This window comes from Elgaria multicarinata, chromosome 3, assembly GCF_023053635.1.
Source record: "Elgaria multicarinata webbii isolate HBS135686 ecotype San Diego chromosome 3, rElgMul1.1.pri, whole genome shotgun sequence".
Classification (NCBI taxonomy): Eukaryota; Metazoa; Chordata; class Lepidosauria; order Squamata; family Anguidae; genus Elgaria; species Elgaria multicarinata.
This window is the reverse complement of record NC_086173.1, coordinates 145627723-145651072: the sequence shown is the minus strand read 5'-3', so window position 1 is coordinate 145651072 and position 23350 is coordinate 145627723. Positions and strand designations below refer to the sequence as shown.

The following is a 23350-nucleotide window of genomic DNA, read 5'->3' as shown; positions in this document are numbered from 1 at the left end:
TTTGTGTGTGGACAAGTGTGCAGGACAACTTGCAACAACTGAGATTAAGACTATGTGAGTTTTAAACTCTATTTTTAAAATTGGCAAATTAACAAGCATTTCACTTAATTAACACTCTTTGTGGTCTTTTAGTGATGATTACCTTCTTTGAAAATATCATCTTCGGCTCATATCCAGCCAAACAAAGCAGCAATGGGAAATGAGAATGTTACATCATGGATGGAATTTCATCTTGTTGGGCTTGTGCATCTAAGGGCACCCACCATATTTTTTGCCGTCGTTCTGTTTATGGCTTTTATCGCTCTGCTGGGAAACTGTCTCCTGCTCTTTCTAATCCAAATGGACGCCTCACTTCATACCCCAATGTACTTTTTCCTCAGTCAACTGTCCTGCATGGATATAGGTCAAATCCTCATTGTTGTCCCTAAAATGTCTGCGAACTTTTTAAGCCAAACAGACACCATTTCACTCGGAGGTTGTGTGGCCCAGATTTTTCTCACTCTGACCATGGGGAGTTCAGAATGCCTCGTCTTGGCTGTCATGTCGTACGACAGGTACGTGGCCATCTGCAGACCCTTGCAGTACCCAGTCCTCATGAGGAGAACCATCTGCCTCATCATGACTGTAGGAATTTGGTCTTCATCCTCACTTAGCATCCTGGTCATTGCGATTTATGTTCAGTCTCTGCCCTACTGTGGTTCGAACGTGATTGACCATTTTGTCTGCGAGTTCCCAGCTTTGCTGAAGCTGACCTGTGCTGACACATCTGCCTTTGAAAAAGTGATTTACTTTGACAACGTGTTGCTACTTCTCCTCCCCATCTTAGTCATCATTTCCTCCTACATTGCCATTCTTGTGCAAGTTTTGAGCATGCGCTCAACTGAGGGAAGACACAAGGCTTTGGGGACCTGCTTGTCCCACTTGTGTGTGGTGGGCATCTTCTATGTGGCATCCATGCTGACATACACTGCCCCTGTAACTTCTTACTCAGCCCAAAGGTCCATGATTTACTCAGTGTGTATTACTGTTGTCCCTCCAATGCTCAACCCTTTTATATACAGCTTGCGCAATAGGGATGTGCTAGCAGCTCTGAAAAAACTCTTTATAAAATGCAGACCTTATAAATAATATCTATATCTGAAAATTGTTTCGCACAAGTTCAATGTATGGTCATTATTTAAAATTTAAAATTAGAGCTGTAACATAGAAGAAAGGCATTAATCAAACATATTTACAAGAGTGGAAAAACAACTACACATGTTCATATTTATATTGTGCATTTGCTTCCAAACCCAATAAAATTATTCTAAGCTCCACAATAGGACACCACCTGGGGAATACCTGTTGGAAGTTGTAGGTCATTTTTTTTCTTTCTAAACAGGTATAGAAATGTGTCTAAGCCAACCAAAATGTCAGAAAATTTGTTCAAGCTTTCAGGTTCTCCAGAATACTTCATCAAGGTGGGTCTTAAACAAAGCAGGGGGTGGGGAGGTGGAAAAACACTGGCTGATGTTGTAGCTGTGGCGCTTGTATTTAGTCACACTCTTAAGATGGAATGTAGGAGGAACTAGCAGAACCTAATCAAATTGTCTGCTAACTTCTCCCATATTACTGCATTTCTTCCTGGCCACTTTGCCTGCCTTGACTACCATTGCTACCTGAACAGGGGTAGCAGGTTTGCTGTCACAGGGGCCAGGAAGAAACCATCCAGAAATGGAGTGTTATGAAAAACTCTCTTACTGATAAGACGCCTTATAGCCAATTTAGTATCTGCAGTGCTTGAGAGAGCTAAATATCTCTCAGTCTCAACCTTGGCCTGGGGGAGGCTAAGTCATCATTCTGTCTGCATTTTGTGGATTGTAGGCACCTTTTGATGGAATCAGAGTTCTTTTGAGTTCCCAGATTTGCACAAATTTGGATTTGTAGAAATTTGCCCTTGCACCAATTCGCACTTCCGAAAATGTGCAAACCACCCAAAATGCACAAATCCTTCCAAAATGCGCATTTTAAAATGCTTTAGCCTAAGAGGGAGATGTGTGGTTTTGGCTGGCTTTTCAAATTTGGCATATTTTTCTGTTACTAAATTTGAACAAAATTACAGAAAGCTAGAAAAATGGTCCACACGTCTGTGGAATTCATCCCACTGGAGAAAAGCTGGTCTGCTAAGGAATACATGGGTTGGATTTATATATTTTTAAAAGTCAATCTCTCTACTGTACCTCCTCCCTCAATATGTGGATGATACCCAGCTCTACCTTTCCTTTTCATCAAACCCAGGTGAGGCAGTGGCTGTTCTGAACCAGTGCCTGGGCACCTTAATGGACTGGATGAGGGCTAATAAACTGAGACTCAATCCAGACAAGATGGCGGTACTGTTAGCAGGTGGTTCATCTGTCCGGCGAGGTGATGTTTGCCCTGTCCTGGACGGGGTTGCACTCTCCCTAAAGGATCGGGTCCGTAGTTTGGGGGTGCTCTTGGATCCAGAACTGTCACTTGAGGCACAGGTGAACTCAGTGGCAAAGAACACCTTTTATCAGCTTAGCCTGATATACCAGCTGCGCCCTTATCTGGACAGAGATAGCCTAGCTAAAGTTATCCATGCTCTGATAACCTCTCGTTTGGATTACTGCAATGCGTTATACATGGGGCTGCCTTTAAAAATGGTCCGGAAACTTCAACTGGTACAAAACAGGGCAGCACGGTTACTAAGAGCAACTGGCCGACGAGACCACATCATGCCAGTCCTTTTCCAGCTTCATTGGCTGCCAGTCCAGGTCCGGGCCCGATTCAAAGTGCTGGTATTAACATTTTAAGCCCGAAATGGCTTGGGGCCAGGCTATCTGAAGGAACGCCTCCTCCCGTATGTACCTGCCTGGACCCTAAGGTCATCCTCAGGGGTCCTTCTCCATGAGCCCCTGCCAAAGGAAGTGAGGCAAGTGGCTACCAGGAGGAGGGCCTTCTCTGCTGTGGCACCCCGGCTGTGGAATGAGCTCCCTAAGGAGGTTCGCTTGGCACCTACATTATATGCTTTTAGATGCCAGGTGAAGACCTTTTTATTCTCCCAGCACTTTAACAGTCTATAAATACATTTTAATTTGGTGTTTTAAATTTGTAATTTGGCATTGCTGCTGTTTTTATCTGGTTGAGCTTTTATATTGTATTTTATATTATGGTTTTATACTGTTGTTTTATACTTTGAATGTTTTTAATTTTTGTGAACTGCCTAGAGAGCTCCGGCTATTGGGCGGTATAGAAATGTAATAAATAAATGAATAAACTCCATAAATCTATCTGCTAGCAGTGAAACCTCCACCAGTCCCCAAGAAAACAAAGGTCGCCATGGTCCTCGTCAACCTCCAGAAACTGTACTTCCAACTCTCACTTCCCTGCCTCTCTGCTGCTTTTCTCTCCCTTACTGCCTAGTACAGTTTTCCAATTTGACTTCTATAGAACTACAAGTTCTGATGACCACCATGTGGCTGCTGCAGATGTACTACACCCTCTCCTCCTACTGGGAGCTGTCTTCACAGCTCTGGGTTAGCACCTGCTCCCTCTAAAACCCTGCGCTTCCCTCTCCTGGGGTGGTGTCAGGTAATCCTGTTGCAGAAGAGGGAGAACGGGGTTTCTGGGCAGCCATCCGGGCACTGGAGCCGCCCTGCCCTCTTCTTGTCGAAGGTGACAAATTCCCGGTCGCCTTCCACCAGGCACCGCCGCTCCCAGATTGACCCCGAAGACTTTCCTCTGTCAGATCATCATCTAGTCTCTTTCAATATTACTCACAATCCCCCTCCTTCACGTCCTGCTTCACGCCCTTGTCGTGACCTGCATTCTATCAACTATGAGGCTTTCTCTCAGTCTCTAGCCTCCTCTCTTCCTTCTGTCTTCACAGCCGTCTCCTTGGACTCAGCCGTCTCCTCCTTTAACTCCACATTGTCTTCAACTCTTGATAATCTTGCTCCATCTACAACTCGGATAATTCGCCCCTCTCAACCCCAACCGTGGCTCACCTCTTTCCTCTGCTACCTTCGCTCTTGCTCCCGGGCAGCCGAACGCCTGTGGCGTAAGACCAGGGACTTGGCGGACTTTGTCCACTACAAATTTGTTCTCTCCTCTTTCTCTTCTGCCATTTCACTGGCCAAACAGCAGCACTACTCAACGCTGATCCAGTCAAATGCTAGACACCCTCAGCGGCTCTTCAAGTCCTTCAATTCTCTCCTGAAACCTAATCCACCATCTCTCCCCGCCTCTCTGTCTGCCAATGACTTTGCCTCTTTCTTCAATGCTAAAATCCAAACTATTCGCTCCGATCTGGCCAGCTCTGCTCTGCTCCCAGCTCCTGTGCCTCACCTGTCAGTTCCTCCTGCAACTCTCTCGGCGTTCCCCTCAGTCTCAGCTGATGAACTGTCTAAAATACTGCGCTCGTCGAAGCCTTCCACTTGTTCCCGTGATCCGATTCCCTCTCGCGTCTTCATTAATCTTATCCCCGCTATCCTCCCGTCCTTGCTTCACATCATTAATTCTTCTCTGTCCTCTGGCTCATTTCCCTCTGCTTTTAAACATGCTACTGTCTCTCCCATTCTCAAAAAACCCACTCTTGATCGACTTTCTCTGTCTAACTACCGACCTGTCTCTCTGTTGCCCCTTGTCTCAAAGATTCTGGAACGTGTGGTCTACTCTCGCTATCTTGACTTTCTCTCTAGTAACTCTGCTCTGGATCCCTTTCAATCTGGATTCCGTCCTTTGCATTCCACTGAAACAGCCCTTACCAAGATCACCAATGATCTTCTCACTGCCAAGTCTAAGGGCCATTATTCCGTCCTTATTCTCCTTGATCTAACTGCAGCCTTTGACACGGTTGATCACGATCTTCTCTTAGATTCCCTCCATGACCTTGGACTCTGTGGCTCTGTCTATAACTGGTTCGCCTCCTATCTAGAGGGTCGCTCTTTCAGCGTGTCGGCTAACGGCAGCTCGTCCTCCTCCTTTCTCCTTTCAGTAGGGGTTCCGCAAGGCTCGGTGCTTGGCCCGCTGCTGTTTTCTCTATACATGCTGCCCTTGGGTAAACTTATTCAATCTCATGGCCTCCAATATCACCTGTATGCCGATGACACACAACTATACCTCTCATCTCCGGAACTTTCTCCTGATGTCCACGATCGTATCTCAGCATGTCTTTCAGATATCTCAGCCTGGCTGCTTCATCGCCGTTTGAAACTCAATATGGCAAAAACTGAACTGCTTGTTTTTCCTCCTAAACCTTCTCCTCACCTCTCATTCTCTCTTACTGTCAACGATGTCACGCTTACTCCGGTCAAGGAAACTCGTAGCCTTGGCTTTATATTTGATTCCTCGCTCTCCTTTATTCCTCATATCGAGGCAGTAGCTAAATCTTGTCGTTTCTTCCTGTATAATATTGCCAGGATTCGACCATTTTTGTCTGTCTCTTCTGCCAAGACTCTCGTTCACGCACTGGTTATCTCTCGGTTGGACTACTGCAACCTCCTCCTCTCTGGCCTCCCCTCATCTCACATCAGTCCGCTGGTCTCTGTCCACCACTCTGCTGCTAAGATCATCTTCCTGGCCCGCCGCTCTGATCATGTCACTCCGCTTCTGAAATCTCTTCATTGGCTCCCAATTCATTCCAGAATCCAATATAAACTTCTCCTGTTGACCGTCAAAGCTTTTCACGGTCTAGCTCCTGCCTATCTCTCCTCTCTCATCTCACACTATTGCCCCGCTCGTGCTCTTCGCTCCTCTGATGCCATGCTTCTTGCCTGCCCAAGGGTCTCTACTTCCCTTGCTCGGCTTCGTCCATTTTCCTCTGCTGCCCCTCATGCCTGGAATGCTCTTCCAGAACACCTGAGAACTACCAACTCAATCACAGCTTTTAAAACACAGCTAAAAACTTTTCTTTTCCCTATAGCTTTTAAACTTTGAGTTTGTTCTGACTCTATACTGTTAGCTTCACCCTTCCCGGTGCCTGTTTACACTTCCCTGTGCCTGTTTGCATTCTCCTTCCCTTCTTATTGTTTACTACAACTTTATTAGATTGTAAGCCTATGCGGCAGGGTCTTGCTATTTACTGTGTTATCTGTACAGCACCATGTACATCGATGGTGCTATATAAATAAATAATAATAATAATAATAATGTACTGATGTCGCTCTGATTGAAAAGCCGGAACAAATCCCCGACTTTTTCAATCTGCAGCTTCATGGCAAAGACCTGCGGTGCCTGCACCAACAAACTGATGCAGAGTAGACCCACAGCCACTGCAGGGCTTTCCCCACATATATACCCCCCTGGTAACAATGAATAAAGCAAAATGTGTTATGTGAGATCACCATATTTAAAGTTTCCCCACCCACAAAAGCTGTAGCTAAAAAAGCCAAAAGAGGGGCAGGGGCACTTAGAACATGAGACCATAGCCCTATGTAGGAGTTCCCCTGCACATGAGTAGGGCTAAACAGTGTAGGGGATGTTGGCATGCACATCAGCCCGGCCTGTAGTTTTTCTGCACTCCCAGCTGTTATGTAGATCTTCACACACTCAGCACAAAGGTCTGAATAGGGTTCTGGGAATGTGATTGGCTGAACATACTTACAGAGCTCCCGTGATTGGAAACCCTCATGAAGCATGTGTTCAGATCCTGGGAGCTCTTTATGTGAGGTCAGCTGAACGTGGTTACAGAACCCTGTTCAGATCTTCTCACGCTATGATGCACAAATTTCTTTGCATACTTTTGAAGTTATAATTACATGAATTGTGGTGGGGAGCTTACATGAGTTCTTTGAAGTCAGTCAAGTTAAGCTTGTGTGGAGACTGGCCCACTCCTAATTCCAGGCCAAGACACACGACTTTCTTCAAGAGGCCAGATGTGCACAGATCACCCTTTATGCCAGCCACTGATGTGATGAAACAATTGTTTGATGACTCTGCCACTCATTCTGCTTGTCTGTGAATACATGGGGCATGTGTATTTATTTATTGCATTTGTATACCGCCCCAGAGCCGAAGTTCTCTGGGCAGTTCACATAAGATCTGGCCACCATCTATACGACAATGGGATTGCTCCTCTTTAAATATAAACATGAATGTTTGTTGATTCGAATGTAGGTAAAGAGCGTCACACTGCGGCACCAACAGCGATTTATTTCCTGAATTATTATTTTTATAGTGAGTTATAAATGCGCACATGCACATTATTGCATTATTGCATAGACGAAGCTACGGAGGAGAGAGGAGCAAAGCTATAAATGTTATATGCGGAGCTCCACAGATTCATAAAACAGACAAACCGGGAGTGGGGGAGGGAAGGAAAGAGGCAGCACAGTGAAAGGAACGAGGCTACAGAGGGAAAGGAACGAGCAGTAGAACACGTCTCCTTTATCTGGCTGCCTGTTTCCCCCTATTTGTTTTTGTGAACCGCCCAGAGAGCTTTGCAATAAATATATAAATACATAAATAAATTTGTTTTAAGACATTTTCCCTGCGGAGCTCCGCAGAGAGACTTCAAACTAAAATCAGCATGAACAAACGAGGCAGCCGATTGGTGTGAAATTGGGAAATTGGCCAATCACGTTGTCCTACCTTCAATGCTCTACCCACATGTCAAAATCCAATTTAACTCCCCAAAAGACACATAGCCATAACGCGATGCAAACTTGGACGTGATCTAAAAGTCACGGTAAATCATGAATGCGAAGATGCGCATTATCGCACTTAAAACACGGGGATGCAGCGAATGGACAGCTGTGTCATGTAACCTAAACAAGCTGTATAGACAAGCCCAAAACACTTAAAAACAATATACATGAGACTTTTATCCCGGGGTCGTCTCTAGGTCATCACTGGCTGCCCAGTTATCCCAATTTTGCCCATGGTCCCGGGACCATACCAAGACTGCAAGATGTGTGGGCGACCATCCCACTTGGTGCCCACTTACTTATGAGTAAACACTGCACCAGAGACAGACACAGAGCTGTGCGGCGTGGCTCCGTGCCCATCAGGGGAGGGGATGGCTGCAATTTTGACACCCCTGGGATGGCAAGGAAGAATTCTGGGGGCCAATTTCAGAGGGATACTTATTTTTTCATTGGAGGCATACTTCCAATATTAGAGGAAGTATGTCTATATGCACTAGTTGCTGGGGAACATGGGTGGGAGGGTGTTGTTGCACCTATGTCCTGCTTGTGGGTTTCCTATGAGTAGCTGTTTGGTCACTGTGTGAGCAGAGTGCTGGACTAGATGGACCCATGGTCTGATCCTCCCAGAGTGCAGGACACGGAATAACGGGTTCAAGTTACAGGAAGCCAGATTCCAGCTGGACATCAGGAAAAACTTCCTGTTAGAGCAGTACAACAATGGAACCAGTTACCTAGGGGAGGTTGTGGGCTCTCCCACACTAGAGGCATTCAAGAAGCAGCTGGACAACCATCTGTCAGGGATGCTTTAGGATGGATTCCTGCATTGAGAAGGGGGTTGGACTCGATGGCCTTGTAGGCCCCTTCCAACTCTGCTGTTCTATGGTTCTATGATTCTATGATCCAGCAGGGCTCATCTTATGTTCTTATATTCTTATCTGTTATTTGTACTCATTACATTTTGGGAATCATGCAGGGTTTTGCTGTCACAGGTTTTGCAGCCATGGCAAGGACTGATATTGAAGAGTGATGTGTTTGGGGTCCCATTTAATTAAGAGCCCAAAGAATATTAGTTTGCAGAGGGATGTTATTAGGGGATCGATTGGGGCTGGCACAAATAATTTTCTTCCTATTGCTTAGAATGAGAGGGAAATAGATCAAGGGGGGGATCTGATGGAAGGGGAGAGCATCCCTCCTTCTGCACTTCTGCCCTCCTGGCAGGAGCCTGGCAGGGCACTGGATATATTGGAGGTGGTGCTAACCTTGGAGATCTCTGAATGGACAGGTAGGAATGCCCTGCCCAGCTGTATCAGAGCTTGTCCTTTTGTTCATTTCATTCTTACCCTTTGACGGAAATGTCTGTATTGTGGGGAATGCCCAACACCTATGTCAAAATCTGCTGAGAAGAATTTTAAGTCAAAGAGGTACACACATTGCTTTTATACATATCATCCATCTTGTTTGATGTTAAATCCCAACAGTTTATTATCTTCATAGTGGTTTTCTTTTAAATGGACAACTAAATATTGCTGTTCTCTGTTTTTTTAAAAAACAGTCTATTCTAATTTTTGCTTAACAATTTTGTCCAATTCTTGCCCTTAACATTCATTGCCATTTAATTCTAAAATTGCTTCGAATCGGTTGTACTTTTAGGAGAATTAAATTATTTTTTAAAATTAAAAAAAATGCAATGGAATCAAATGTGTTCAGTTTTTTATGAATCTGACTGTCAAATTCCATGGCGGGCCATGTCTTCCCAGTCCATGGACTTTTGGACTGGTTTTTCACTTTGGGGCAAATGCACTAATCTGCATTGGTTAATGTGCATTAGCGCTAATTCTCATTAACTAATGCAGATTAGCAAATTGGGAAAAGTGTGCATTAGGAGTATTGTGATGTAGAACAAGTAGAATGAAATTCTGGTATAAATAAATAAATAAATCCAATGACAGTACAAAAGAGGCCTGACAATCCATGAAACACAGACAGAAGTACAAAGGGCTCAGTGACTCAAGATGGGAAAGAACGAAGTTCACACCCCAGGAATTAAAGACGAAAGAAATGAAATAGATGATGCAATTAGTTATTAACGTTACCACTTACAATATATATCCAGGGTGACAGTATAATCCAGGGGGGAAAAATTGTGGTCTTAATTATCTAGGTCTCCAAACAGACATGGGTAAATAATACCCAAGATACTTTGCTTCCAATTATGAAAAGTTTTATATCAGTGAAAGAATATGGCCCTAAATGTAGGACAATCACATCTAAACTAATTGCAGCATCTGTTGAGTTTCTTCTGTCTTTAATTCCTGGGGTGTGAACTTTTCAAAGTTAAATACCTCTCCAAAGCTGAAAGTTGAATACATTAAACACACACACACACACACACACACACACACACACACCTGTAAGTCACTGATCCGTTAGCTAATGATACAAAGGTCAAACTATATTTTAAATATGCTTTAGGAATTTGCAGGAGACCTATTGGAATTTTCCAAATCACACTATGAAACTCAGTGCCCAGAACAGCAGCAAATGGGGCTCAATGTGTCCATAAGCCTTGCATGAAGTTTTTCTCTATCCTTCTCTACATTGCTCTACAATATTAATTATATTCCTGTAATTCATGTTATGTCTAGCTTGGTCTTGAGTCAATCAATCAATCTTTATTTGCACTCAACAGACCATTACTATAATATGTAAGTACACAAGCATTAATAAAAATACATGATGGTAAAAAAGGAAGGATACAAAATCTGTAAAAATGCTAATCAGGAAATTTAAAGAAATGATCAATCATCCATGACTGGTCTAATGAGAATAGCCAGATCCAGACATTTGGCCACTTGCTCAGTAATAGACTTATTGGTGCCCTGGAGTAAAATAATTGTAAGAGACTTGGGAGAGCGACCAGGGAAACCCTGTATTATAGGACATATTAAGTCTTTCCTGGTCTCTTGGTAGTAACTGTAGTAGAATAGAACATGCAAGGTGGACTCCACCTCGACATTATTACAGGGGCAGTATATAGTATTCATCAGGATATTTTTGAATCTGCCCTCTAATAGCTTGGACGGGAGAACATTGAATCTTGCTAAGGAGAATGCCTTCCTATCGGTAGCCATCCCAAGTATGGCATTCCATCTTTGCAGGAGTGGCCTGGTAGACCCAATGGCTGAAGGGAGCATGGTCCCCATGCAACTCCTTGGAGCTCCTGGTAGTTTATGTCCAGTAATCTCTGTTTAACACTCAATTTGGTACTTTCTAAGTCCATGGATAGCAAGTAGGAAGGAGAAAGCCCTACCGTGATGACTTTTTGCATGACAGATTCAAAGCAATCTAACAATACCTCGGAGGCCAAAGAGTTGGGAGTAAGCACAACGCAGCTATTGATCTTCAGTCATTGGTATCTGTGAGGCTTACACATTAGTAAACTTTCCTCCAATCTTAGCGTAAGAACCAGGCCATAGGCCAGGCATATTTTTATATTTTAAAAAGCAACTTATTTCTAATAGGGCTGTGCTCCGCTTCGCTTCGCTTTTTAGAACCGATAGTGGAGCGGCCTTATTCGCCTCTGACAAAGGCAGAGATGGATCAGGTTGGGGAGCTGCAGATCGAGACGAAGTGGATCGAGACCAAGCACATCCTTCGCCTCGATCTGGAGCTCCGAAAAAAGGTAAGTGTGGTGGGAAGGGGGCTTACCTGGTGCTGCCGCAGTCTGTGCAGCGATGGTGGCAGAGCCAGGTAAGGGGGCAGGGAGGAGGGGGGCTTACCTGCCTCCATCACAGTCCGGCGACAGCTTCAACTGAGGCTGAGGCCTTAGTTGAAGCTGCCGCCAGACCGCGACGGAGGCAGGAAAGGGGGAGGGGTCGGGGGGCCTTACCTGGCTCTGGATGCTCGGATTTGCTTCAAATTGGGCACGAATGTGGATACATGTATAAGCTCTCATGGTGCTGATTTTGTTTCTAACGTCAAAAGTAAAAAAGTTATAGGCGTCCGATTTTCAATGCAAGTCTATGGGGGGGGGGGACATGGAGCTCCGATCCGCTGCGGCAGACCCGATCCGGAAGTTGCGGATCAGGATCCAGAGCAGATTGGGGGGTCCAGGCACAGCCCTAATTTCTAACTCAATTTGATTTGAGGGAAGTGGAGCTTGGCTGACTCTGAATTTAACATGTGTATACATTATTTGTTACAATTATCAATCAAAAACAACAATAGAATTAAAATACACTGAAAATGTCCCCACCACCACCCTATAGTCATAAATTCTTCTCATCTGAATTTATCTTGGTAGACCAGGCTAGTTTTCAAAGACATGTCACCTGATCATTTTTCTTTGTATAAAATCATTTGTGGAACCTATGTCTTCCAAAGAGTTTTCTCAGTGCTGCTAACACATCCCGATTCCTCAGACTGTATATGAAAGGGTTCGTCAGGGCAGGTACAATTGTAATAAACACTGTATTAATCATGGCCTTCTGTGGCGAAAAAGCAGATTCAGGTGTCATATACACCAAAATTCCTGTTCCATAGAAGAGCCCCACTACACACAAATGGGACAAGCAGGTCCCTAAGGCCTTGTGGCTTCTCTCAGAGGAGCGTGTTCTCAGGACCTGCAAGAGGATGGCCAGGTAGGAAAAAAGAATGACTGAGAGAGGGAGGAGAAATGCTAGAAAATCCCCAAGGTAGGTAGCTTTTTTAAATGCAGAAGTGTCCGAGCAGGACAACTGCACAAGGGCTGGATATTCACACATGTAATGATCAATTACATTGGACTTGCAGTAGGGAAGAGGCAATACATACAGGGAACATGTCAACGCCTGTACAGAAGACCAAAACCAGACTCCCACTGACATCCCATAACAGATTTCTCTCCTCATGAGGACTGGATATTGCAGAGGCTTGCATATAGCCACGTACCGGTCATAAGACATGGTAGCCAGAATGAGGCATTCTGCTCCTCCCAGGGCCAGAGTGACAGAAATCTGGACGACACAACCATAGAGGGAAATGCCATACGCCTGGGTTGCAAAATTCACCGTCATTTGGGGAACAATGGAGAGGATTTGGCAGAGGTCCATGAAGGCTAACTGGCTGAGGAAAAAGTACATTGGGGTCTTAAGGCCAGGGTCAGTTTTAATGAGAACGAGAAGGAGGTTGTTCCCAATCAGAGCAACACAGGACATGAAGAGAATTACAACCAGAAAGGTGGTGGGTGACTTCTGATGCTGAAGCCCAGCAAGAACAAACTTCGTCCATGACGTTGTATTCTCCCCTCCCATTCCTCCTTCCTGCGCCTGGATTTTAAGTAAAGAGAACACAAGAGAGGATTGTGGAAAATGCTGTGACATGAAATTATTAAATCCACCATTAATTGTGGATGCTTCCAGGAAGGCCTTTATTGTGCGATCATCCTATTTCATTCATATAATTTTACAGGGGTCTCAGGCAACATCCAATGTGTAACTCCCCTTTGTGTTTTGCCACCACTTCCAACTTTCTCTCTCTCATTAGAACAAAATCATTCACAAGGAAGGGATGGGTGGTGGCACAATATTTGTTGACTGGTAGCATTAGGAGCCCTCAATCTGGAAATACCTAATCTGAAAGACAAACCAGAATTTCAAAAGTTCTGTGTGTCAGATCCCTACCTAGTCATCCTTAGACTGGCAAACCCATTTAAACTGCTTTAAAATTTATATAATCCACACACTGTAATCTTACTGTGTTAACAGCACTGTGTTGGTTGGTACCAAGGAAACTGCTCAGACCCTTCAAGCAGAGGTTTCAGTGACAGCTACCAGGAGTTAACAACAAACAGAGTGCTTATCTGAGGAGGAACAATGGCTGCTTCCAGATGGATGTCCCTGAGCACTACCAATTAAACAGGCATTGGGCAGCTATTCCGTTTTTCCCTCTTTAATTATTTTATTGCTGCAAGAAAAATGGCAGAAGAATCAGTGAGGAAAACACAGGAGGGTTACAAATGGAAGATGTTGCCATCGGAAAAAACCCACACCATGAAGTTCTAAGTTTGACCATGGCAATTGCACAATAAAATCATCGTCTGAAGCATTCAGTGAAAATATTTTCATGGTAAACTGAAGGCAATTAGAACAACTGATTTCACAAATGTTTCCTGCCTAGGATAAACTCCTCTACACTCTACTGTCTCTCTGGCCTTAGCTAGACCTAAGGTTTATCCCAGGATCGTCCCGGGGTCATCCCTGTTCATGTAAATGACACACAGGGGTCCCAGGAGCAGGCAGAGACGATCCCTGGACGAACCCTGGATAAACCTTAGGTATAGCTAAGGCCTCAGTCTCTCTTCTCGCTGTCAACAGACAAAATCCCCACCCCAACTGTCATTCCATGCTCCTTTCAATAGCCCCCTGCCAGTTACCTCAGCATTTCACATTCCAAGCGACCTTTTCTCCACTTCCCTCCAAACACAAAGGATTGTTTCCAATGTTAATCCTGGTTAGAATAGACCTATTGAAATGAATAGGATTTAGGTTAGTCATGACCAGCTTAACTAGTCTCATTCATTTCAATTGATTTTCTCTAAGTAGTACTAATACTGGATACTAACAAAACTCCAAACATAGTTCATTATGCACCATTTGGATTGGAGAGGAAAATGACATCTTAGCATCTCCTTATAGCCATGGCTTTTCTTCCCATCAAGTAGAAAGAACGGGGGGTGGGGGGGACTTCCCTTCCCATCAAGCCATAATGTTGCACAGCTTCTGCCCATGTGGTGCCTGTGGCTCAGCATTCCGCATGCTGGCTGGGGATGATGGGAGGTGTAGGCCAACATGCCTGGAGGGCACCAGATTGGGAAAGTCTGCACTAGCTGGATTAGGCTAAGGATCTTCTAGCTTCAAAGGGAGTTCCAATGAACTTCTGTTACTATTCAATTTATCACTGTTGAGGTCATATCCACAGTTGCATTCTAGAAAAAAGTTTTTTTTTTAATAGCGATATGATTTTTTTCCTACATCTGCTGCTCTGATTAATCCTGTTGCTCATTTGATTGATTGATTATCTGGATTTAGACCCCATCACCCTTTGATAATATTCCCAACTCAATTTGCCAAATTTCAAAGCATCATAAAACAAATTTTAAAACATACAGAAATTGTTTTTTTAAAACAAACAAACAAACAAACAGCATTTTAGAGGACTGATGAGCTAAAAACAGTGAAAATAACCATGTAATGCTTACAATTCAAGGTTCTGCAAGGTTCCGGTGGAAACACAGCAGGAATGCTGCACTCTGCCAAAACTCAGTGAAAAGCAAGAGAAGGAATCTTCTGTACATGTAAATTCCTGTTTGAAACAACTGAGCATTAATGTCTGAGTTTAGTCCTGTCTTTGCCATGTATCCACAGAATAGCAATGATTTTGTCTTTCATTAATGTGGTAGGTGTGAACCATGTACGTGATGTCAAATACATTTGCTTCTCCGTTTGATTGTTCCTGCGTGTCTGAAATTTGCTTGAAAAGAAAAGAACATGAAAATAGTTGTCATCAATGAACAGTGCAGAAACTCCTATTCATTCTCTATTTAATCATGAAAACCAACCAGATAAGAAAATCAAATTTTCAAGGAACTGTGATTACAAAGAAATAAAATAAAAGTTAAGGGTCATATACCTATATTTACTACCTGTGTTTGCAACAGCAAATACACTTTACAATTATTCAGAGAAAAGTGTTAATGCACCTTCTGATTTAAATGTCTCCTTCATGAACTTTGTGATAGTTTCCCTAAACAATACACTGTGATTTAATTAAAAATTCAAACGGTTGCTTGCAACCCTTCCCACCCTAATATAAAATGCTACTTAAAACAGAGAATTAATGAAGGTTTTTTTGCACTCATGATAATTAAAAACAGCATGATCAATATCCACATTTGTAGGGAATGAGGTGTTTTCTTGTTCCCTTTTTCCCACAGATAAAAATATTTAGACTTATAAACCCTCAGTTCTTTGATCTGAGATCACTTGCAAAGGCAATGAGTTTTCCTAATCGACAACTATATTTCTCATTCAGAAATATTTTTCTTAGTCCCACTGGCTCAGTATATGTAGAGAAAGAAAAAAAATATGTGCCTAGTCATTTTGAAACACCTAATCAGGTCTAGTACTCTCGTCACCCTGGTATTGCAGCTTGGAGGTTTAAAACCTCCAAGGAGAAATGCCCAGTGTTCCCCTTAGGCACACATTTAGCTTCAAGTCCAAGACTTTTAATTAGGCGCAGTTACGAAATTGGAAAGTTGCTTTTCAGATCTGGAACCTGCCGACAACTTTTGATAATGTAAATTTCTGTCCATTCTTCTGCCTTCTGGAATGGCAGGACAGGAGAACTACACATTACTTGAAAAAACACTGGTTCTATCTCTCTGCTTCCTGAATATCACAGATACAGGAACTGGAGGAGGAGGAATTTGGGGAGAGCAGTGGAAGGTGGTGGGTGAGGGCATCTAAGCCTTCTCCCACACCACTTACCAATTACTCTCCCCCTGAAACCCTTCCCCTTTTGCCCCATCTCTGAAATTTCAAATATTACTGCTTGGGCTTATTTTGGGAAGTGGCTCAAAAAGAAATAGGTACGGGATGAGGAAAGCACCTGCTCATGCCCTCCATTTCTCTGATTTAATGATTTTATTGTTTAAAACATCACAGACAGACATACCACAAAACCATTACATAAAACACAAACAAAAATACAAACATAAAATACACATGGAAATACAATTTAAAAATGCCTTCCATTTCTCTGTGAAAAATCCCTTTTCTCCCAAATTCACATTATTCAGTAGGCACACATTTGAAAGATCACCTGTTTACAAATGCAATGTGTCCTTCCATCCTTAGAATCTCTCTGTTCAGCAGGAAAACACAAAGGAATCACCACAAGGAAAATTTACTAAACAATCAAGTTGTCAGGCCCAGTTCTCCTAGGGTGACCATATTTTGGAAACCAAAAAGGAGGACAAAATGGCCGCCCTCAGGAGGCGTGGCCACCCCAACATGCCCACCCCCAAGGCGGAGCCAACTCAACATGTCCGGCCCCCAAGGGGGCGTGGCCTCGGTCACATTTATTTATTTATTACATTTTTATACTGCCCAATAGCCGAAGCTCTCTGGGTGGTTCACAAAAAGTAAATGATAGCAACCAATGAGTGCCAAAGGCACACAACTACTATAATAATGTATTAAATACTAAAAAAAGAATTAACACTTATATAAAACTATTTCTTTATTTTTATAACTTAATAAACAACCACAACAGTCATAGAACACATTAGAATAGTGGTTCCAAATTGGTGGTCTGCGTAACCCACCCAGGAGGTCCACCATGGCTTGGCATTTGAAAAACAATATACAATTGTAGAAACATATAATCACAAAATCTCAGCAATATTTTATCAATTGCCATAAACTTCTTTCAATAGGCTTTTAGCCTGTATTGCCACAAAAATTGAAACCCTAAAAAAGTAATAAAACATCAAGACTAAAAACACAAATACAAAACACAATATAAAATACAATACCTAATATGCAGTTTCAGAATTTAACATATTTTTATTTCCTGTACAAATTCTAAGACTTTTCTTCCTGACGTGGGCTGGAATATTTTTCACCAGACCTTATTTTTCTTAAAAGGGGTGGAGTGTTTAACAGGAAACGGTAAAACTGCTTGCAAGTCCATTTCTTGTAATTATATTTAAGCTGTAAGAGTCCTTTCAGTGTCTCCACAGACAACTGGCTCCTTTCTTTCGTCCACTGTGTTTCCATCATCGAGAAGATACGTTCCACATTTGCATTGTGTGACGGAATTGCATAAAAGAACTGTGCGATCTTCAACAGTTCAGAGTAGTAATCTGCAGTTTTTGAACTTTCAAAAAATTTAGTCCACTTTTGATGTGCCATCAAGTCTTTGAAGTCAACGTCATCACACATACTTTCAAAATATTTTTTCAGATTTGCAAACTGATCAAAGCAACTGACATCATTGATGACCACTCCCTTCTCTGTCAAGTACTCCATGGTAGTCTGCACATCAGCCCATTTTGGTTCCTCAGTCAGGGCAATCCATTTGAATATTGAGAACTCTTCTAGGGGTCTCATCCACTTCTGGAGATAGTCAATGCACCTCTTGTACTGCTGATTTACTTGGGCACAGAATGAGTCACACCGTGCATCAAGTCCCTCCCTGCGATTTTTCCCCAGGAGTTCCCTAACTTTAAGAGACAAAAAATTGTTGGTCTCCCGTTCACGGAGGACGTACATGACAGAGTCCAAACATTTCAACACTTCCACCACGGAGTTGTTCTCACGCTCCAGCTCTTCGATGTATTTGTGGAACATGCTCAAGAGTGCGTGCATGTGCCAGAGGTAGATCTCGCTGAAGCTGTCTTCAAAGAACTTCTGGATCTCAGGAGGTGGATCGTCTAGAGAAAGAAAGAAGGATTTCATGGCTGGAAACATCTGTAGTAGCCTTGTGATTGCAGGGAATAAGGATAGCCACCGTGTCCTGCAGTGGGAAAGCATCTGTCTATAGTCAATTTCCACAAATTTGCAATACTCCTTCAGACTCTCTGTTCTCACTGTGTAAATGTGGAAGAATTGGTATATATTAGAAATATTAGTATCCACTTTCACATCTAGTTTCTGTGCCTCGTAATGTACACAATTGTTCAAAATGTGTGCTGAGCAACCCACACCCATCAAAGTGGTCTTCTGCAGCAGCCTTTTCAAGTTTGCAAAGACGTTATTCCCTTGCTCAGCCCGCCGTAGTCCACCAAACATGGTATTGCAGTTGTCACCTGTGAAGGCAATGCACTTCTCCAACAAGCCGTTCTTCTCCAGAGTGCCCTTCACATAGTTTGCAATTGTATCTGCTGTCTCATTTGGTGTGTTTTTCAGTTTGATGAGCTTGGACTGCAACCCACCATTCTTCCAGTCAAAATACTGAACTAGAACTGGAAATATTTTCACCGCACCATGGTTGCTTGCATCCGTTGAGACTCCACAGTATGGAATGTTGTAGTCTTTCATTGCTTGCAGGGCATATTCCACAGACTGTGGTGCAAGCACAGAGCTCACAATTGCTTCTGTCTTGGTGCGAGCACGTGCAAACTTCCGGGCTAGTTCTGAGTCAGGGAATAGTGTCTTGAACAAGTCAGAGGTGCAGTCCATTGATCTAAAGGTGTGGTGATGCATCACAGTGTGGAAGGCCATTGTACCCTCCGATGCAGTGATCTCATCCTCCGTTTTGGTTCCTGGTTTCACAAAGAAATCAGTGACTTTGCAAGAAGACTTTTCTCCTCGAACAGCCGCCCTGTGCTTCGCTGAGTCCACATGGTTTTGCAAATCCAAAGCAGCTTTATGTGCAACAGACACGTAAGTGCCAGGCCTGCATATGGTGCACTCAGCCTCATTCTCATCACAACCCTTCTTGAAGCAGGTAAATTTGGCCCTCAGCTGTGGTGTGAACTTGCACTTCGTTTTTGGCATGATAATGTATTTATGCAGTGTTGTAAACCAGAATCTAAAAGACAAGACAGTAAGAGATCACTGAGCATCTCTGAATCCTACAACAAATCTCTTACTGTCGTGAAATGCAGGAAAAAGGGACAGAACTACAACAACAACACTTCCCTTAACATAGATTTCAACTTTGAAAAACTGCATTACTTCTTGTCCAAGGCAAAAATAATCTGGACATACTATAATTCTTAATTTTAAAGTTCAGTTGTATTGAACACCAAAGAATCCACATTAAGTGTATGTTCAACACAATAAAACAAAACCACCTTCAAAGCAGTTAGCTACAATTCACAGGCAAGTTCCTTTTAAATGCAATCTCAAACACGTCACTTATTTCAGCTCACCCTAACAACAACCGTGCCACTACACAGTATAGCATAAGTATATGGATTTAAAGCATCCATTTTTCAGAAGCAGGTAAGATTCAAGGCTCAAGTACATTTTACACAACTGTTTCACATGCTAAGGAAATTTTGCAGAACTGCATCACATGCAAGTGAAATGGCCCAAAGTTATTTCCTTGTCTGGAGAGCTATGTTGAAACAGTGAGTAGCAATGAAGATGCAGGGCAGTTGTTAGATATCAAGATGTCTATCACATGAAAACACTTTCAGACAACATGTAAAATTACTGGCAAGAAAATGATAAGGTTTAGAATATGTCTAAAGTCATGAATGGCCACCTTTATAACTTTGATCTTGCATTTGCAATGCACTGCATAGCTACTGGGTTTAAAGGCCCAGAGCAGTTTCCATTAAAGATAATGGTTTTTGCAGGTTCAATGCTAATCTATTATCTCCATGGCACAAGGAATTATATTAGGGCGTGGAAAAGTAAAGGATAACTGGCATTATTAATATCATATTATCAGCATCAACAGCAAGAGACGGAGCCTTATTAATATTAAAATCAACATGCATTACCACAAGACCAGCAAGAGACGGAGCCTTATTAATATTAAAATCAACATGCATTTTGTTCTGACTTTATACTGTTAGTTTTACCCTACCCAGTGCCTGTTTACCCTACCCTGTGCCTGTTTGCATTCTCTTCCTCTCCTTATTGTTTTATTTTGATTTTATTAGAATGTAAGCCTATGCGGCAGGGTCTCGCTATTTACTGTTTTACTCTGTACAGCACCATTATTATTATTATTATTATTATTTATATAGCACCATCAATGTACATGGTGCTGTACAGAGTAAAACAGTAAATAGCTGTACATTGATGGTGCTATATAAATAATAATAATAATAATAATAATAATAATAATAATAATAACCACAACACCAGCAAGAGACTGAGCCTTATTATAGCATCACCACCCATTATCAACAGCAAGAGAAGTGTGTGGGGAGGGCAGGCTGCACATGCTCAGTGGCAAGGGAAACACACTCTGTGTATGCTCAGAGGAGCTTTAATATACTTCATCGTATTTAGCACTTTAAAAATATGGACAAATGGAAGAGAAGGAGCATTTTTAACATTACATCACCACCCATTATCCATTTTTCAGGGACAAAACTTGCAAAATAGCCAGTTTTAAAGTGGCTGAAGCAATGAAGCCCCCTCTCTCAAGCTCTAGCCTCCCCCCCGCCTTTCCCTAGTCCTGCGTCCCAGCCTCTTCCCCCCTCCACCTCACCACCCCCATGCCAAATTAAGGAGGATGGTGGCCTTGGCCTACCTTTTCCCACGTTGCAGAGCTGCCTCCTCCCTGCTCACCTCGTGTCCTGCTGCTGCCTGGTGTGAGGCTGGTCGATCTCCTCTGCCTTCCTTCCGCTTCCGCTTGGCCTGTGCTGCCCGTGGCCTTGCCCCGCCAGGTTGTCCTCGCGGCTTCGCTGTCCTCTGCCCACCTTGGTTCGCCATCACGCTGCTTCCCCTTCCCCCCCCGCTGCTTCTTCTGCCCCCCTGCATTGTTGTTTGTCTTGGTGCCGGCGGCAGCACAAGCGGCAGCAGCGGCATTTGTTCCCGCGGCTCTCCACCTCTGCCGCGGCTTGTGTCCTCTCTGCCTCGCTTGGTCCCGGCCGGCCGCCTCTTCTTGGTTCGCTGCGCCTGCGTCCTCGCTGACCCGGCCGGCGCAACCTCCAGGCGCGTTTGTGTCTTCTTGGCGGCGGCGCGGCCACGGCGGGCTGGCGGCGACAGCGGCGGCCAGCGCCGGGCCACAAGCAGCGGCACTTACTCTGCCAGCCAGCTTGCTGCAGCTTGTCCTCCGCCCGCGTCCGCTTCGCTTGCCTTGCCAGGGCCTTGCCATTGTTGCTGCGGCAGCGCAGTGGCGGCACAAGCAGCGGCTCTCCGCCTCCACCGCGGCTTGTGTCCCCTCTCCGCCTCACTTCCGGCCGCCTCTTCTTGTCCGCTGCACCTGCGGCTGCGCTGCCTCCTCGCTGGCCCGGCCGGCGCAGCTTCCAGGCACGCGCGGGAATCATGCAAGTTCTCAGCTGCTAGCTGGGTCTCGCGAGAGTTCCCAGACCCAGCCAGCAGCCGACAACTCGCATGATTCTCGCAAGAGTTGGGGTTAAATTCAAGATGGCCGTCGCCCGCCAACGCTGCACCCAAAAAAACGGCTGCAGGCAAGTAAGGCGGCCGCGGCCAAGTCCCGGTGTTTCACTGGCCCACTCCGGATCCTCCGGATCCTGCGTGTTCCCCGGTGGTTACCGGAGTAAACCGGTGCCTATGGTCAGCCTAAGTTCTCCTGCAACATCTGCCACGAAACATATGTTTAAAAAGATTCCTTTATTATAGCAGGGCACACACCGGCGTCCACAGATAAGAGTTCTTAGTGAGCCCAATTTCAAATCAACACAGATAATTCAAACTGGAGCATGAGACAGGGTCTTAAATTCCAGTGGTTTAATCTGAAAGAGGGTCCCAAAATACAGGATTCAAGGCATACAATAGATGACAGAGTAAGAATGGGAAATTTTCCCATTGGAAGGATGTAAACAGTGCAGTCCACCTAAGGTGACCATATGTCCGGATTTGCCGGGGGAGGGGAAATCCGGATTTTTTTTCAAAGGGCAGCTTTAATGGGAATTAACTAAAATGCTTATAACTCCGTCATTTTTTAAGATAAAGACATGAAACTTGGCACAATGGTAGCTCGTAGGAAGGGCTTTAATCATACCAAATTTGAAACAGATCCATTCATCCATTGATTTTTTAGGGATTTTTTAAAAATTGAGGTTTTAAAATTATTATTTTTAAAATCGTCATTTTTAAAGATAAAGAGATGAAACTTTGTACCATGATAGGATTTAGATAGAGCTTTAGCCACACCAAATTTGAAACAGATTCGTTCATCCATTGATTTTTTAGGAATTCTTTTAAAAATGAGGTTTTAAAATTATTATTTTTAAACTGTCATTTTTAAAGATAAAGAGCTGAAAGTTGGCACCATGATAGCTTTTAGGTAGAGCTTTAGCCATACCAAATTTGAAACAGATCTGGGGCCAGTAGCAAACCCTGTTAACAACAACAGCAGCTTGCAATGAGTGAAGATACAGTCAGAAAAGATATTTGAGGGAAGGGGAGAATGTAACACACAGAGTATAGCAAAAGCTTCAAAGTACAGCAAAACCTACAAAAGTAGGAGTGAGTGAAGTTAATTTCAGATACATTGAATCTCTCCCTTGTTCTTTATTTCAGTGATTTTAACATTAAGATGTTATGTAGAACAGATTTGTCTTAAATATCTGCTGTAAAATCAGACATGTGACCAAGGCTGTGTTCGGGTGGGCACGCCCCCTTGGTGCTGGACATGCCCCCTTGGGGGCGACCATGTTGTCCTCCTTTTTGGTTTCCAAAATATGGTCACCCTAAGTCCACAGGGATCTGTGTTGGGCCCAACGATTTTTAATTCATTCATAAATAATTTGGAATTAGGAGTGAGCTGCGAAGTGGCCACATTTGCTGATGACATCAAATTATTTAGTGAGGAAAGTGTGAAAGTGTTTCTGGTCTGGCTGGCTGGTATGGTGAGTGAGAAAGCTTCTACGCCTGATTCAGGCACAGGCAGGCTCTTTATTTCAGTGGCTGGACTTCCAGTGCAGAGGGTGTGTGTGTCTCCGTTCAATAGATCTGGGGCATCAAAACGGCAAATGTGGTGCAATGTAAGCAAGTGTTAGGTGATGCACA

The 23350-nt window shown here is 43.6% G+C and overlaps 2 protein-coding genes across 2 annotated transcripts; one reads left to right on the top strand and one right to left on the bottom strand.

The window, feature by feature from the left end:
• Positions 1 to 192: 192 nt before the first annotated feature.
• LOC134395489 (olfactory receptor 2Z1-like) lies at positions 193 to 8920 on the top strand. The gene is made up of 2 exons (XM_063121652.1): positions 193 to 1103; positions 8824 to 8920. Exons 1-2 carry the CDS (start codon positions 193 to 195, stop codon positions 8918 to 8920), a joined length of 1008 nt encoding a protein of 335 aa, XP_062977722.1.
• Positions 8921 to 12001: 3081 nt separating this feature from the next.
• LOC134395488 (olfactory receptor 2V1-like) lies at positions 12002 to 18910 on the bottom strand. The gene is made up of 3 exons (XM_063121650.1): positions 18673 to 18910; positions 17678 to 18120; positions 12002 to 12952 (listed from the first exon to the last, which is right to left on the bottom strand). Exons 1-3 carry the CDS (start codon positions 18908 to 18910, stop codon positions 12002 to 12004), a joined length of 1632 nt encoding a protein of 543 aa, XP_062977720.1.
• Positions 18911 to 23350: the final 4440 nt, after the last annotated feature.

Bases quoted from the DNA above. Each gene is read 5' to 3' on its own strand.
- LOC134395489 (XM_063121652.1), top strand. From the start codon at position 193: ATGGGAAATGAGAATGTTACATCATGGATGGAATTTCATCTTGTTGGG. The intron at 1,104-8,823 runs TATAAAATGCAG...ATCTGATGGAAG, and splicing joins GCAGCTCTGAAAAAACTCTT to GGGAGAGCATCCCTCCTTCT.
- LOC134395488 (XM_063121650.1), bottom strand. From the start codon at position 18,910: ATGGCCTTCCACACTGTGATGCATCACCACACCTTTAGATCAATGGAC. The intron at 18,121-18,672 runs GTGCGGTGAAAA...TTCTTTCTCTAG, and splicing joins AACGGATGCAAGCAACCATG to ACGATCCACCTCCTGAGATC. The intron at 12,953-17,677 runs GTCAGTTGCTTT...CTTAAAATCCAG, and splicing joins AGGGAGTGGTCATCAATGAT to GCGCAGGAAGGAGGAATGGG.